The following is a 16,874-nucleotide window of genomic DNA, read 5'->3' as shown; positions in this document are numbered from 1 at the left end:
GCAAAAGCCGTCATCTGTGCAGTTCAAAATGAAGCTAAAAGGCCCAGATTTACCTGGACTTCAGTCATTCTAGATATCCAAAAGATACTAAGGAAGAATTTGGATTTTGGAGAGATTACAGTTTTGCAGAGAAGCATAATAAACTACCCACATATTCTTCATTCAGAAATAAAAATGGATTGAGGACCCAGATGTTACAATTTCCTGAGAGAATCATTTTGAGGGAAATGCATGAGAGGCAGAGAGATATGGCCAAACGGGTTTGAGGTTTCAATTCAGAAAACCTGTCTTCTGGAAAACAGTATTCCGGACACGGCGAAGATCCCTCCCTTTAAGGGTCCGGCCAACCCCTTCGAACACAGAGAAAGTGGTGGAATGGGACCTTGCCACAATCTCATGAGGTGGTAGCATCTCCTCTTCCGTGCCCTCGTCGTCCTCGTAGAAATTACTCAATCTGGAGGACCCTCCTCCGTTAACAACCCTCCTAGGCCACATTGGCACATTCACTGGAGCAGATTTATTGAACTTGCCTCCACCTCCTGAATATGAGATCGAAAAGTCTTCGGAGGGTGAACCCCCGGAACGAGAGATGGGCACCGGTGGAATCCTTCGTGCGGCAGTAGTAGCAGAGAGAGAAGGGTTCAGAGCTGAATTTCTCAGTACAAGAGGACGGCGGTCTTCCGACAGCGCTGCGGAAAGACCGAATCTTTGCGGCCGATAGTGGTGGTGGCGATGCTTGGGAGTGGAAATGGGTACAGTTGAGGAGGCGAAGGGAATCGAATCGAGGGAATCGGAGAGCTCGGCTGACCAAACCACATCGCCCTCATCCAATTCGAAAGGTACTGAATCAGAATCCGGTTGTTTTAGGAGGCCAAGGAACCTGGTCGTCGAAGATGAAGTGCTGTTCTTATGGAGGGCAGACACAGGCATCTCCATCTCTTTTTCCATTATCGAATTCGAGAGCAGGAGAAATGATTGATGGGTCCTTGAGGCTCGGGACTCTGGGATTGGGGAAGGATGTCTTTGACGATCTCTCTTGCGCGAGAGAGAGAGGGGAAGAGGAGTTTATAGCCCGACTGTCTCGCTCGCTCGCTTATCATAGTAGCGAACTGGTGTCAGTGCTAGCATGGTAGCATGAAAGGTGGGAGGACGAAGATCTTTCATATTTTTGTGTGATTTTGAAAGTTAGCGGACTACAGTTAGGGCCAGCTTGAAAACGTTTCAAGACGTTTCTTGAAACGTAGAAACGGAACAAAAAATATTTGATAAAATTGTTTCATTTTATTTATTTTTAAAAATATAAATAAAATTTTTTGCCTATTTATGGTTCAAGAAACGATCCATGCTATTTCTGAAAATGACTCGTGGCCATTATTTCGTTGGTTACTATCGACTTTTAGAAACATGATTTATCAAACACCTTCAATTCCGTTTATGTTTCTAGAACAGGAAAATTTATGTTTTTGCCTTTTCTTGAAATAGAAATGGCAGAAACATTATCAAACGGGTCTTTAGGCTCCTTTTGACAATGTTCTGTTTCTGTTATTTTTGCGTTTTCTTGTTCTTAAAAACGGATAAACAGTCTAAAATGCATTTGATAAAGTTGTTCCGTTTCACTTGTTTCTAGAAAATAATTCAAAATTTATGTCTATTTACAATTCTAGAAACGACTTTGATAAAATAAGTCAGACTTGTTTCGTCTTTTCTAGAAACGAATTTGAGAGGGAAAAAAAAATGGTTGTTATGCCCGAAAAATCTCTCAATTATTTAAACCTAAAAAGAGGCAACCGAACCTTTTCTCCCTTTTGGTCATCCGATGATACTATTGGGTTTTTTTAGTGACATTATGTCAACAAAAAACGTTTCAAGAAACAGGTTTATCAAACACGAAAAAATCTGTTTTTGTTTTCGAAAACATGAAAAGTTGTTTCTGCTGTTTCAAATGGTGCTTAAATCACCGATAGGGGCACCAAATGAAATATAATACAGGATGAGTAGGGGGAAGAGAAAAATAGACATAGTCGGTGCTAGCTTATAGTATAGTATACTGGCAACACATATCTATACCAATATCGATGAGCCAATACAGGCAATATTGGATGGTTTTCCTTTATCTTTTTCTTTAGGAAAAAAAAAAACCATTTTAGACCCTTTTGCCCTCAATATGGATATGTATCAGCCGATATACGATATACAATATCCGAACCCATGATCTATTGAGATGTTGCACTCTATTGGTAAGGTATCAATCGATTACCCTAGTAGTTTGTTTTGTCTTCACCTATTTTCATCATTATTGCGACTATTGGGTGTATTTTGGTCATTTCGAGAAAACTGAGGAATTTTAATTATTTTTATGTAAACTTCATGTATTTTGATCATTTTACCTTATTTTTGTGAACTAGATTATTTCATTACCAAAAAAAAAAAGAACTAGATTGTTTTGATAATTTTTCGTGAGAGTATTTTGCTCAGCTTGAGAAAATTAGGAGGAATTATGGTCATTTTGTACAAACTTGGTGTATTATGCTCCTTTACATGTTTCAACTCTATCTGACCTCTTGTGATATTATACTCTACTGGTATGGTATTAACTGATCCCGAAATCAATTCAGATTGATGAATTGGGCTGAATCGGAAGGTTTTGCAGTCAGATTTTATTAAAAATTACTTTTAGATAAATTTATTCCTAATTATAACGGTTCCAGAGATACAGGATAGGCCAGGTATCTGTCCAAGCACTGTCGATGTGCTTGATCAAATACTGTTTTGTAAAACCATGATCCTCACATGAATACATAAATTTTTGGCATGTGAGAAGTCAGGATTGAAGACTATACTCATTTGAAAAGAATACCATTATTCTACTTTATGAGAGGGATTTACTCATTTTTTTGTTTATATTGACGTCTTACACATCAAACCAATAGTGGATAACAAGACAATATATTTAAAAAGTAGAGAGAAACCTACATATTTAATAGAGAGAAAGTCAAAAAGAGGAGAGACATTGTGAGAAGGAATTACACACCAACAACGTGTCACTCTTTTTCTCGTGTTAATCATAGAAAATGAAACTTACATACGCAGATGTTTCCCGCAATGCCAAAGTGGGAGACGACACCAATGAGAGGTCTGAGAGAAATTCATTTATCAGAGTCTACATATAGATTGAGGAGAGAGTGTGTCAAGGTGAAACTCATGAGAAAGAGGGCATGCAAATTTTTTCACTCCAGCATTGTAGAGATCATTTTCCCAACTTAAACTAAAGAACAAAATGGTAGTGACAAATTGTTTTGAGCTCATACAAATGGATTGTAGTATCGGTATCGTATTGTCCATATTGGTGGTATTGACCATTGTGGTCTTTTATTTTTATTTTTATTTTTATTTTTTAAAATTTTATCCAATACTAGACTGATATGACCCGAGAGTAGATTGATACAGATGTATCCGTATTGATATAGGTATCGCCAAAGACAAATACCACCTTCGATACCAGTATCTATAACATTGCATATGGCAAACCACATTAGCTTGGTAGTTTGATGTTTCATTTCCACCAGAGTTTAGGGCGGCAAATTCATTGGTGTTAGGTAAAATGTTTGGGAGGCGGATAAGCACACCACTTGCATGTGATAAACTAGAGGACGGCATCAATGGGGCATGGGACAAGGCATCATACAATGACAGCATATCATTTCAAAGGGGAAAGAGAGATAGTCACGGCAGTTTGCACAACCCTTTTTTCTATTTTATACAGAGACAATTCAAAAAGCGACGTTGGGGAGGAAAAACATACAAATAAGGAAAAGAAATATGTTCCACGATGGATCTAAATATATGGCTGGAAAGGTTGGAGATTTTTCGTTTTTCTTTAAGGCTAAGGAAACTTCACTAGATAGCCAAAGTGGGTACATGTCAATTAATCTGGTATTTAATTTTTGAGATGAAAAACGCTAATTGGTCATGTTCTCTATGTCTTTTGATGGGGGAATACCTATGATTATGAGTATCCATTAGAGAGGGAGAGGGGGAGGGGGAGGGGGAGGGGGGTTATTTCATGAGATCCTGTGAGAGAACATAGGAAACAAGATCAGTTAGTGTTAAGTTTATCTCGAATTCTTGATCTGTTTCGAAAAATGACCCGCTCCAACATATTTTGGTGATAACCCGAAAGAGAAGTTTTTTGAGATATGTGATGGAAGTAGAGGGGTTGGGCCAATAGGCCCAAACCTGGAGCCCAACATTGATCTCGTATGGGGGTGTGGGGGCTATGCCCCTGTGGTATGGTTCGACTAGATTTACCGCGACCCGATGGGTCGACCAGTAACTTGAAGTACATAATGTATTGTCGTCTTGTTGAGCATTGTCATTGTATTTTGGGGGTTTTTCAAGCTAGGATTTGAAAGCGAGTTTTCTCGTCGCTGCTTGGGTGTAATCTCTCTTCTACATAGTGAAATATCTCCTTCTTCGCCCGAGGACATAGTACACTACATCGGTGTGTAAACCTCATTAAATCTCTATGTATTGTGCGGATCTGGTTTTATTTATTCTTGTATTTCTTGGTATTAACTTTAATAGTTAGCATTCTTTTTCGTTTAAAAATTTTACGGCTTACTGTAGAGATAGAATTGCTCCAGAGAGTGATATCAAATTTCAGTTCAAATCGGATGGATTGAACAAAATCAAAACGGTTCAATTTTGGTTTGAATTTTACATTAGAAAATGGTAGAAACCGAATTCGGTCTGATGTGGAGAAATGGAAATGAATTCAAGAAAAACCACTCTCCACTTGAACTTTATTAGCTACAACTGTGATGTAGAAAATGGTTCCTCCTTGAGGAATCTAATAATATGAAAAAAGAAACAGAATCAAAGTAGGCAACAAATAATTATATACCCTCAATTATAGAGCTAGAGCAATCAAAGATAGGGACAAAGTAAAGGTGTAGAGAATGTACTATTCATTATGTTAGAAAAAAGAAAAGACTATCATGCTACTATTGTATAGTTTTTCTATCATATGCATTTTTTATTATTTTTTTACCTACTTTGAAAAGGTGGGATTCATATGGATGATGTCTTTACCCAAAAAATAAAAAACAAAAAAAAATATGAATGATGTCTTATTCAAGACATTCATTAGTGTGGCGTGCAGATTCCTCGAAAATGTAGATCCCATATGGATGATGCATTTTTTGAGGATATTCATTAGTGTCGAGTGTAAATTCTTCCCCACAATGGCAACGTGGGAAAGGCTCTCTCAGAAAAATAATTTAAAAAAAGGGTCTTCTGCCAAACACAAAGAGGGAGAGGGAGGAGGGAGGCATGACCACCCCATCTCTCATGAAACATAGAAATTCTAACCTTATTAGTGCTTCTATATGTGTTCCCATTGGTTCTTACACTAGTGGTGTAGTGATCGCACTACCTCTAAAGGAACCCTCTCTCAGGAAAGAAATACACAATGCTAAAGGACTGATTACATCGTGCATCTTCAAGTACAATGAGATGTGGGGCCTACGTTGACCCATGTAGATGATACCATTCCTTGTGTTGCCATTGATGCGCTATATAGATTTCTCACAGTGTTGCCTATATAGATTTCTCACGCACAGGTACATGAAGCGTATTGCTTTATACATGAACACACATGCAGAAATATGAATTCTCACTTTTTATTACATTTCTTGCTATATGCATGAACACACAAGCAGAAATATGAACTCTCACTTTTTACCAAATTTCTTATTTTCGTTACTTCCCGCTTCTTTTTATAATCAAACTCTTTAAGACTCCGTCAAATCCAAGAGAATTCCTTTCTGTCACATGCTAGATCATGCCATACCCTAGATATGGAGGAATTCTGGAGGATCTGGAGGAATTATGTCTGTTACGCTCACAAACAGCTTATGAACATTTCAAGATCCAGCTCTTATCCGATTAGTAGGCAGCCCAATTAGTATCCATTTAGCCATCCAACGGTTAAAAGGATTCAGACACGCATCCCAACACATGGTTGCACATTCCAATCGTTAGACAGCTAATTGGACAGCCCAATAATTAGAAAGGATCTTTACCCTATTTTGGTGGGTGGTGGGTGGTGGGTGGGGGGTGGAGAGAGGTAAGAGCATCCTTTTACAACCCCTTGAAAATAGGGGTTGTGTGTGGGCATGACAACGTTAGACAGACAAAGTTTTTCCTTCAAAAAACAAATGATTTATTCTTTTATTTCTTGGCAACCAAACATAGATTTGTGTAGTTTGACCTCCCTATATGTCTTATAATCCCTTATAATTTATTAAGTGGCCAATTCCCTATAGACTATCCATGCACAGACTATTCCTCACCGTTCACATATTCTCTCTACAGGTTGGGAGATGGATAGGTTGTGGATTGAAGAGAAAAGGGGGGAAAAGGGGGGGGGGGGGGGGAATCTGTTCTCTGTTTCACTGTGTTTGTTGTCTCCTAATTTATTTTTGTTTAATTATAAGATTCTATATGTTGAATTGGTCATTTTTTAGTTTGGAAATGGACATCAATCAATGCACATTGTTTTATTTATTTAATGGGTGAAGATAAAACTAAGATTATCCAAAACAGAAAGTTTTTACATCATTATGTAAATCCCATGGCGATCCCTGCTAGCTCCCGTGACCCATATCCCTTCTCCCATGCCTTCCATAACCCTTGCGATAGTCCCCTACCCCTTGCTTCCCAAGCACTTCCTGCTGTACCAAAGTCACAAGAATGTTTCTGCCCAACCGGCCTCAAAAGATATAGGCTGGAAACGGGAAGGGGAAAGCGCAGACAAAAGAGAGAGCATATAATCTGTACAAGGTGCAACACATTCCTATCATCTATTTGCTTTCCAACATTCTCTAGTACTATCCGTTGAGTGGCACACTGAAGGAGAATTCACATAGGTGTCTTTTCAGTTGATAAAATGATTACTTTATGGTTTGTAGTATTTAGTGTGTATTTTTATTTTTATTAGAAGAAAAAAATTATTGTATACTAAAATAAGTGTCCATCACGAAATTAAGATCCCTAATTAGAGTTTTCAAGTTCATAGCCCTTTGTGGGCTAAGGCTTTGATTAAGAAAACTAGGTCATTGTTACTTTTGTAATAATGAGCCTTGAAAGATCTATCTTGTGTTTGGTGCTACATGGTTTCACTTTGTAAGAACTCCAAATCATTCTCTTGAAGCCTCCTTTTATGATAAATAATCTGCTTACACCAAAATTACCTGGCGAAATAGGATAAGTATATACTGATCCACCTATATATGATAGCCCTTGATAATCATGAATGGTAAGAGACTGTTCCAAGGGACACTCACTTGGGAAAATAGAGATCAAATGGGAATTATATATTATGCTACTTTTTTCAATATATTATGCGATTAATAAGTTACAAACAGACAGTCATTCCGGGCTAGCCAAATAAAGTAACAAGAAATTGCAATATTTATTTATTTTTATTTTTTTGGATAAAAAAAATTGTAGTGGTTGATAGGATTGAGATCCTCTCCTGAGTGCTGATTGCAAAGGTCTTGCCCATAGCCACTTGAGCAATCAACATGCATCCAAGTGGTGATCTAACGGCTCTCAGCACGGTGACTCTGTTCTGATCAGTAGAATTATAGTCGTTGGATCACCGTTTAGATACATGTCGATCACCCAAATAGCTATGGGCTGACTTGGGCAATCAGTGCTCAGAAGAGAGGCTAGATCTTGGTTGATAGAAGGTAATATTCATCATTTTTAGTAAACCTACAATAGTTTACCAAAGTGGTCCTGCCTTCCTAATAAGCCTTTTAGTAAACTCAAAAGACAAGAAGAGATGCCAAACTGTCTCTTGATCTTGCTGACAAAAAAAAAAAAAAAACAAAGGATGAATAACAACCTTAGAAATCTAACCTTTTCAAAAAGTTATCAACCAAAAAATTTCAAATATATATATATATATATATATAAGAATTTTGGATGAGTTTTAGGTTTCCACAAAATATTAAAGTAAATATTATATTTTATTGAAATAAGCTCAGGAAGCACCACAAGCGAAGTACTCATGTGAAGAGAAAGAAAACAAAGAAAACAGCTGAATCAACTTGTTATCAAGTATGTAGTGATTTGGAATTAGTGATACACTTATAGGGGTAATAATTATAAAAGTTTTTTTTTCAAGTTTGAAAATCTCACTCCACTTCTCTAAGATCCCTAGCAACAAAATGGAGCCAAAAGGAGCCTTTTGTCTAGACGCCGAGCAAAAGTTTTTCTATCATTGTCTATATTTCTAGGCAGTTCTACATATTCAAATCCAGGCCCAGTCCTAATAATGTTGGGCTTCTACTGAGCATGGCCCAGGCGGGGACCCTAGATGGGGTGGGCCTAGAGAGGCCACGCGGACCCGCCGAAGAAATGCCACGTCTTTAAGTGAATTTACTAAAATGCCCTTTTCCTATGGGCGCCACACAGTGATTCTGTGATAAAGATCCTCGAGATCGTCCACCAAAATTGGCTTCAAAGTTGCAGACTATAAATCGGTTGCAGATTCTTCCTCGTATATCATAGAAATGGTGGATTTTTGGTGATTCTTGCGCTTTCTTTTGAGTCACTTTTGGACATTTGCAATTGAAACTCAAGCCCTGAAGAGCTTGAAGGAGGAGAAGGAGGAGGAGAGCGAAACTTAAAAAGGTTTTTTCTAGATCGAGAAAGGAGAAGGGGGATTGCTCTGTTTCTGTTTCTTACTCCACCGCCTTATCTTCTGTGGTAATCAACTTCTCCTTGTTGGCTTAAGCCTCCCCTCCCTACCCTTTTCCCCCCTTGTTTTTTCTCTTCTCTTTGGGTATAAATTTATTTATTCATCCAAAAAATAATAATAATAATAATAATAATCACCTCCCAATTCCGTTTTCTATTAGCGCCTTTTTTCTAGATCGATGATTCTTATATGTTCTGAAAATTTTAGGTTCTTTTTTTTTATTTCTGTGTGAAGCGATAGCAGAGATGGCTTCAGATCGTAAAATTTATTTGTTTGAGGATGTTGCCAAGCACAGCCAAATAAAGGATTGCTGGCTTATAATCTCTGGGAAGGTTTGTATATATTGATTCCGATTTCCTTACTTCTTTTATCCACTCGTGATAGAATATGTATAGAAACCTGGCTTTTCTTGATAAAGAATGTTCAATTTTTTTGTCAGAAAATGATTATTTGAATGATTCTATGGTATTTTAGATTTTGTACTCACTAGACGTAAAAACAACTTCTCCCAATTTATCTCGGTCATTCTTTCGAACTACTTGATCTTTTGGGAATAACTAGATTATATTTTTTTTATTTTAATGTTTGTCAATAACAATATTATATTTGTATTTTATTATTAGTTGCCATTGATATCGGCTTGAAAAATTTGGACACTTCTAAAGTTCCTTCCATGATATAAAATTTCTGGTTTGGAAATAATAAAATTATATTTGTATTCTGCTATTTTTTTTCAAGCTTAGAAGTAAAATCATGATGAAGAATTAAGAAACTATCAAATATTTTCTTATGCAAACCTCAAATGTCACAACAAAACTGCTTCCAAGGCTAGTTGCAAAGGTGCGGCTGTAGGTGCTCTTTAATTCTAGAATTACATCGTGGATTTCGTTGATTTATCTCCATATATGTCTGACCATTTATACCTTTCTCCCGGCCTTTTGACATGTATCTCAAAGTAATAACTTCAAACCATTAAACTAGTCGGACTATCAAGCATCAAGCATCAATCGGTACTTTTCTTCATCATGCTGTTAAAACCTACAGTATCTTCTCTATTTTCTAAAACTAAAGGAATTGGAATCCTTTTGGAGATGTTTACACTCTGGAACAAAATCATCATCTCTCTTTCTTTTCATAATCCAAGATATGCTTTTAAAATGTCTCACCTTTTCTAATATTTGATTTATCTCTAGTATATCATTTTGCATGGCTGAAACATGTTTAAGCTTTTGGAATTTTGTTTGTGGTCGCTGATTTTTGATAATTACGTATTCACTTGGTAAAATTTCCAAAGATTATAGAAATACATTATCTTTAAGACTGTCAAATCCAAGAGAATTCCTTTTCTCTCACATGCTAGATCATGCCATACCCTAGATATGTCTGATCGAATGGTAGAACAGTACTCATGTAGCCAGCCTCAAAAGTTGAGTAAAACTTCTTTACTTGATCAATCGATTGATCAAGAATAGGGGTGAATTAGGGTTTGAATCCTAACTAGACTAGCTTGGGAGTAGTCCCGGACTTCCAAAGCTGTGCTTGGTTCTGACTTTTGCAGACTAAGATCTTGATCAAGGGGTTGCTTAACCTAGCCCTGCCCTGCCCTATAAAATTTGCATAGGACTTATCAATTTTACAAGGCAATCAGAGCGCTGGCCCCTCTAGATTTAGAAGCTGTATCCGCCCCATACCTGATCTTGGTGACACTAATCCACTCCATTCCTTTCCCTATGTTTACTTGTACTTAACTGCAAACATGGATTGTCATAGAGCGGAATGGAGGAAGAAGAATTATGTAGCCGATTCCAAGTGTTTTAGGATCATATTTAGTGAATTGAGGTCATTTCTCCACGTGTAATCTACAGAAAGACAATCATGCAATTTCGATGGTTAAATACTGCATGGAGAATATTAAGCATTTGATTCATTGCTTTCCATGTGAAATGTATAGTGAACTAACGTCTGAGGATCTAAAATTTAAACAATGCTAACACAACTGCGAACGCTATCTAAGGACCAATTATATTATTTAATAATAGGATTAGGAGTCTTTCTAATTTTGGGTCCATTATATAACACTATAATACTTCATATATCTCAATCTTCTTGCCCAATTGGCTCTCTTTTAAACCTGGTGCCAACATGTTGCTTCCTCTGTGGAGCTATGTATCCTGCGAGACAGGTTGGTGGGTTTGGCGTCTAAGGTCTGTTCAGTTGGGTCCATTGGGCTGGTCAATTCTTAGGATGAAGAGATTTGGCACCTTTGAGGTGCCCTTGGGTTCAAAAAAATTCAACCATTGAACTTTGAGAATTTTACAGTGCTCTTCCTGCCGCCTTTGATCCTTCTGGTGCTCCTCTTCATTTGCCATCATTACTGGTACATCTACATAAGTACTTCTGCAGTTCCCTATTTTGATGATCAAGCTGCTGTTACTACTAAGTTTCTCCATCTCCCTAGTATTAGCTGTGAATATTAATATAATATCCGCCAATTGTTCTCTGTCCTTCTCAACCATATTTATAGAATCTATAGCGGCATAATTGCTTAAAATATTTTTCTAGAGAGCATTTGGTTGCTGTTACCAACTATCAGAATTTTTTTTGTTTGGAATATACTATTCCTTGAATTAGGACATACTTTTGCAAGATTTTTGCCTCATGTTTTAGAGGAAGTTACACTCCCCTCCCCTGAACTATGGCTTAATATCAAGTTCCCCCCACGTACTTTCATATATACCAACACCCTCTGCTCTAGTTTGAAGATGCTTTCAATCGTACCTTTTCCATTATATAGCCCTGTTAAGTGATGACATCATCATTCAAACATGTAATTTTATACTGAAATTACCCTTCTCATATGAACTCTCTCTCTCTCTCTCTCTCTCTCTCTCTCTCTCTCTCTCTCTCACCATTCACGACATCGATAGGCCGAGAACTAAAACCTCTACTGCAAACCTTCAAGGCAGGTAAGTACAAATGAGAGAGAGAGAAGTTAGGAAGACAAAGATGAAGAAGGTGAACTAGAACCCGACATGGATAGCTGATTTCATAATGAGAGATTAAATAACAGAAAATTAGAAGGGAAAGGTTGCACGAACCCACCTGTAGAAACCCTAGGAATCCACAAAGGCACCCTCTCTTGGGTTATTACAGATACCAGTATCAATGGACCCTCAAATAGATTCTCAGATTGTCAAGATACTCAAGAGAGGGTAGATCAGTTTCAAGAGAAAGCGCACTAGAGAAATCATTATAGCTCGAAGTCAAGGACTTTCAAGTTCTGCGAATAAAATAGATTGGAAGTTCGGCCTTTTCAGATCGACCCATTAAGGAATCTGCTTATGGGTTGCTCTTTCACCGAGCCATGGGTTTTGCTCCCTTCGGTGAGTATTGGAGGAACTTAAGGAGAATCTCTGCTACTCACTTGGTCAGTCCCAATAGAATCGCTGGCTTTGGGACTTCCCGGAGTGAAATCGGTTTAAAAATGGTGGAGGTGATTAAGACTTCTATGGTGTTGAAGGGAGAAGTCGAGATATAGTTGGTTCTGCATTATGGATCGCTCAACAACGTGATGATGAGTGTGTTCGGGCAGTGTCATGATTTCAAGAACAGTGAAGATAGGGTTGAGCTTGTAAACTAGTCACTGAAGGCTATGAGTTTCTTGGGATCTTTAACTGGAGCGATTATTTTCCTGTTCTTGGTTGGTTGGACTTGTAGGGAGTGAGGAAAAGATGCTGAAATCTTGCCTCAAAGGTGAACTTTTTTGTGGCAAAGATAATTGAAGAGCACAGGAGAAGAAGGGTTAATGGGTTTCTGAGTGATGAGAGTCTTGGTGATTTTGTTGATGTTCTTCTGGACTTAGAGAAGGAGGACAGGCTTAGTCATTTAGACATGATTGCAGTTCTATGAGAAATAGTACCTTTGAAGAAATTGTGTGAGAGATTCAAGAATTTCAGCCAATCCAAGACCAGCCAAGGATTCAGATAAATTCCATTTGAGCAATTTACATCCCCCTCCCTTGTACTTTGCTATTATTACATCTTCTTCCCTTGTATTTTTAGAAATTACATCATCCTCCCCTGTCAGTCGACAGTGTTAGTGTGATGTTAATTTTAAATGTTGAAAGTCAATTTTAGCCTTTAAAGATATTAACCTTAAAAAATGGGTGAAAGGATTTCCCATTCACCCATCTTCCATTTCAATTCATTCATTGTTGAATCAGAAATTAGGGCCTATTCAACTCTAAGGTTTTCCTTGTTTACATTGGCTGTTGTTGTTATGTTTCTCTAGCAATCGGCATAGGGGTTTTGATCGCCGGAGTGAGTACTCCTTTCTCTGGGGGTGCAGGGATTGGAAATAGTCATGTTTTGGCTGTCACACGGCAATGATCTCTTGTAAAACCCGCTTCATTATGCTGTTGTGATCGGAGATTCAAAACCTATAAGAAAAACATGTGACTATGATCTATTTTACCCAAAAAACAAACTCAAAAGTCACAATGATCACAACAGAAAATGATCACAATAGTTAGTGTAGCTGATCAAACAAATTTCAGAGGAAAGAATGAATCAAACGCTTTTCCCTCAACCATGTAAGCAAACTATTGTAAAGTATCCAAAATAAATGCTATAGGGGCAACGTTTTCATCTATTCCATAAATTGATTAAACAGAAGCAATCCAATTTTAAGAAGTGAAAATTTCTTACAATTTTTTAAAGAGGAAAAGAGAGGGAGAATTGATTTGGGAGAAACAAAAGCTTAATGCCACAATTCTCAGTGGCCGAATCATCAACCACCACCACCGTTGCTATCGCCGCCACCATCTCATCCTCTCTTACAACCCCCGTCCCACCACCATCAACACCACTATCTGGGATTGTTACAACTGTCAACGGTTTTTGCTTTTGGGCCTCCGGTAGCCTAGATCAACTATTACCTGCGGCGGTGGTTGGTTTAAGCAGTTTCAGTTTTTCTTTTTTTCTCTTTTAGGTCACTGTATATCAAGGTTTTGTTTTGAAAGGGTGAGAGGGTGAAAGAGTCAAAGCACACAATAGAAGGGTAATATAGGTATTAAAAAAATATTGGACAAATTTAATGGTTTAAACTTAACGGAGTGGGTCTACTTGTAAGATATAACATACTACAGGGGAGGGGGATATAATTTCTAAAAACATAGGTGAGGGGGATGTAATAAGAGCAAAATACAGGGGAGGGGGATGTAAATTGCTCATCCCATTTTGATTTATTTCTCCCAAGGTCCAAACTAACAACCCTTTTTCCCGAATCTATAGAATTTTGCACTCCCAAGGCTGAAGAAGAGCAATTGACACCAACCTAGTGACACTAATCAAAAGAACCATTATTGTACCCACGAAGCAATTCCTGATTCTAAGCCCTTCAAGAAGCCCTCCAATGCTCTGAGGTCCATAGAGTCGCAGGTCACGTCTTGAGAATTCAAGACCCGAAATTTGAAAGCAGAAGCCAAGAAAAATGACCAAAACCCAAAAATCTCCAACACCCATATCGAAAAATAGCTCTTCAAGGAATTTACAAACCGGCACCTATTTTAGAATCAGATCCCATTCCCAGTAAAACCCATTTCAGCTACTAGAATTTCTTGTATGGGTTTTATGATTGCTTCTATAATCTTCAAGATCAGAAGAACAAAGGGACAACTAGATGCCAAAAGGATAAACTGATAGAAGCCAAAAGGGTAAATTGGTCTTTTTACACTCTAGTTTAACACCGTCAGTCACTTAAGGGACGATTGAAAGCATCTTCAAACTAGAGGGGAGGGTGTTGGTATATATGAAAATACGTGGGGGGAACTTGATATTAAGCCATAGTTCAGGGGAGGGGAGTGTAATTTCCTCCATGTTTTAAGATTGTTGGTATTTTTCAGAATACCTACAAGAACATCATCATCATTGGCAAAAGGTTTGTGCATTATCCTTGACTAAGGCTGCATATGGGACTAAACCATTTCAAGCCCAGCCTTCAGTCATCAAACTTGCCTGCACGCCCTAACTCCTGAGTTTTCAATTTGCTATGGCAGGCTGGGCCTGGCTATGTTCTTGAAGGCTGAAGCTGTATTTGCGCTAGGGTTAGGCAAACCTTGTTCCAGTTCATTTTTACACATTGGAGCCTAGATGGAATGGTACATATTGGCCTAGCTTGAAAGTAGATGCTTTCATGGTTAAGACATACTTGAAGCTATATGCTTTCATGGTTAAGACATACTCAAGTATGATATATTTTGTGACAATATACATACATTATCTTATTATTATCCATATTTTTTTTTTGGTTGGGGGGAATTAGCATGCATCTTCAGTATTTTATAGTATGTGCATCATTTTGTGCTACATTTTTTTATGTAATACTGTAATAAGATTAAGGCCTTTTTTTTTTCGCTTTGCTATTTACATTTGTTTATGTAATAGAAGTACACCATATTGCATTTTATGACGTTTGTGAGAATCTAATGGAGATCAGAAAACTCAGAAGGATAATGGAGATAAAGCTCTTCGAATACCTCCTCTATTGCAGCAATATATTGTTTTGTAAAACTAGAAAAAGATAAATTAAGTAATGGAAATTTTTGTGCTAATTTAGGAATAGCTCAAATACATTGATAAGTTGAGAGAGAGTCGTTTGAGGTGGCATGGGCACATGAAATAAAGACCTTTGTGTTCACTGGTAACAAGGAGTGATATGACTCAGATTGGAGGAGTAAGGAGTTAAAACAGCCAGCGGCAAGCATAAAATGACTCTAGGAGAAGTGGTGAGGAAAGACATGTGCATCTTAAGACTGGAGACAAGTGTGGGTTTGACAAGAGTTAATTGGCGAAAAAGGATCCATATAGCTGACCTCATTTATTTGGGATGAGGTTGAGATTGAGTTTGAGTGTTTTTTTTTCTCTTCTCAAATATGGAGGGAGGGTGGGGGGCAAGGTTGTGTACCCAAATGACAAACTTATTGTTCTTCATAACTTTTGCGAGCTCAACTCTTATTAGGCTGATTTGATTTCTAAATGGTAACAGACATTCTGGAAAGTAGGGTCCCCAGTGGAAGAGTTGAAACTATCATAAGTGGAACTATTTACCATTTCTGAAATGATGAGAGACTTTCTGGAAACAGGCTTCTCACCAACTGGGAGAAGATTCTCCTGTTTCTTCATCTTGCTCTTTTGTTTTCTCCATTTAATGTATAAAATTCATTAAATTTTTTATCAACCTATTGTTGCAGGTGTATGATGTTACTTCATTTATGGATGATCATCCTGGAGGTAGTGAGGTCCTGCTATCTTCCACTGGTAATGATTAGAATACAATCCTTCCTCCAAATTGATTCTTCACTTTATAGGGAAATCTGTGGGTGAGTGTTTAAATGATGTATTGAGATGTGCTCATTGATTCCTGTATTCTTGTAGGGAAAGATGCAACAAATGATTTCGAAGATGTTGGTCACAGTGACTCTGCCAGAGAAATGATGGAAAAATACTTCATCGGTGAGATCGACACTTCAACTGTTCCACAGAAACGTCGATATATTCCGCCTCAGGAAGCAGGTTACAATCCTGATAAAACACCGGAGTTTGTGATCAAGATATTACAGTTCTTGGTACCTCTGTTGATCTTGGGTTTAGCAATTGCTGTACGACACTTCACAAAGAAAGACTAACCAATTAATTCTTGCCTCTCTTTAGTCAATCATAGAGCCCATTGGTTTCTTCTGCCTCACTAGATTTGGTAACTTTGAAGAGGATTTGAAACTGTTTTTTGTTTGGTCTTGTGGCCTTGTTAGTGGATTGAGACCATCATATAGGGAAAATGACGCAATTAAAATCAATTGTGGTTTATGATATATGGAGTTTTATTCTTTTGAATTTGGAATACCTTGTTTTTGGGTGCTAAAAACTTTGGTGATGTCCCCAAGGGGTAGCTCACTAGGCAAAGACCAACACTTAATAATTAAGAGTTCATGAGTTCAATTCTTCTTCTGCTTTTATTTTTTCTTTTCATTCTATGGGGTGTCAATCGGAAGGTGGGGCCTGGTAGACCTATATTTTTGCATCGTGATTTACCTATTTAAGGAATGAGT

The 16,874-nt window shown here is 37.7% G+C and overlaps 2 protein-coding genes across 3 annotated transcripts; one reads left to right on the top strand and one right to left on the bottom strand.

Annotated features, from left to right (window-relative positions):
• Positions 1-136: 136 nt before the first annotated feature.
• Positions 137-1,174, bottom strand: LOC122086695. Its single transcript, XM_042655686.1, has one exon. It carries the CDS (start codon positions 946-948, stop codon positions 271-273), a length of 678 nt encoding a protein of 225 aa, XP_042511620.1. The 5' UTR covers positions 949-1,174; the 3' UTR covers positions 137-270.
• A 7,345-nt stretch (positions 1,175-8,519) lies between these two features.
• LOC122086696 (cytochrome b5-like) lies at positions 8,520-16,659 on the top strand. Of its 2 annotated transcripts, none has more exons than XM_042655688.1 (4): positions 8,520-8,778; positions 9,014-9,102; positions 16,020-16,086; positions 16,204-16,659. In XM_042655688.1, exons 2-4 carry the CDS (start codon positions 9,016-9,018, stop codon positions 16,452-16,454), a joined length of 405 nt encoding a protein of 134 aa, XP_042511622.1. In that variant the 5' UTR covers positions 8,520-8,778; positions 9,014-9,015; the 3' UTR covers positions 16,455-16,659. The 2 variants fall into 2 exon arrangements, with proteins under 2 accessions (XP_042511622.1, XP_042511621.1); XM_042655687.1 differs by having other exon boundaries at positions 9,005-9,102.
• Positions 16,660-16,874: the final 215 nt, after the last annotated feature.

The sequence above is a fragment of the Macadamia integrifolia genome, chromosome 8 (assembly GCF_013358625.1).
Source record: "Macadamia integrifolia cultivar HAES 741 chromosome 8, SCU_Mint_v3, whole genome shotgun sequence".
In the NCBI taxonomy this organism is placed as follows: Eukaryota; Viridiplantae; Streptophyta; class Magnoliopsida; order Proteales; family Proteaceae; genus Macadamia; species Macadamia integrifolia.
Note: the sequence above shows the minus strand (reverse complement) of the source record. Positions and strands in the feature narration are given on the sequence as shown.

Bases quoted from the DNA above. Each gene is read 5' to 3' on its own strand.
- LOC122086695 (XM_042655686.1), bottom strand. From the start codon at position 948: ATGGAAAAAGAGATGGAGATGCCTGTGTCTGCCCTCCATAAGAACAGC.
- LOC122086696 (XM_042655688.1), top strand. From the start codon at position 9,016: ATGGCTTCAGATCGTAAAATTTATTTGTTTGAGGATGTTGCCAAGCAC. The intron at 9,103-16,019 runs GTTTGTATATAT...CTATTGTTGCAG, and splicing joins GGCTTATAATCTCTGGGAAG to GTGTATGATGTTACTTCATT. The intron at 16,087-16,203 runs GTAATGATTAGA...GTATTCTTGTAG, and splicing joins GGTCCTGCTATCTTCCACTG to GGAAAGATGCAACAAATGAT.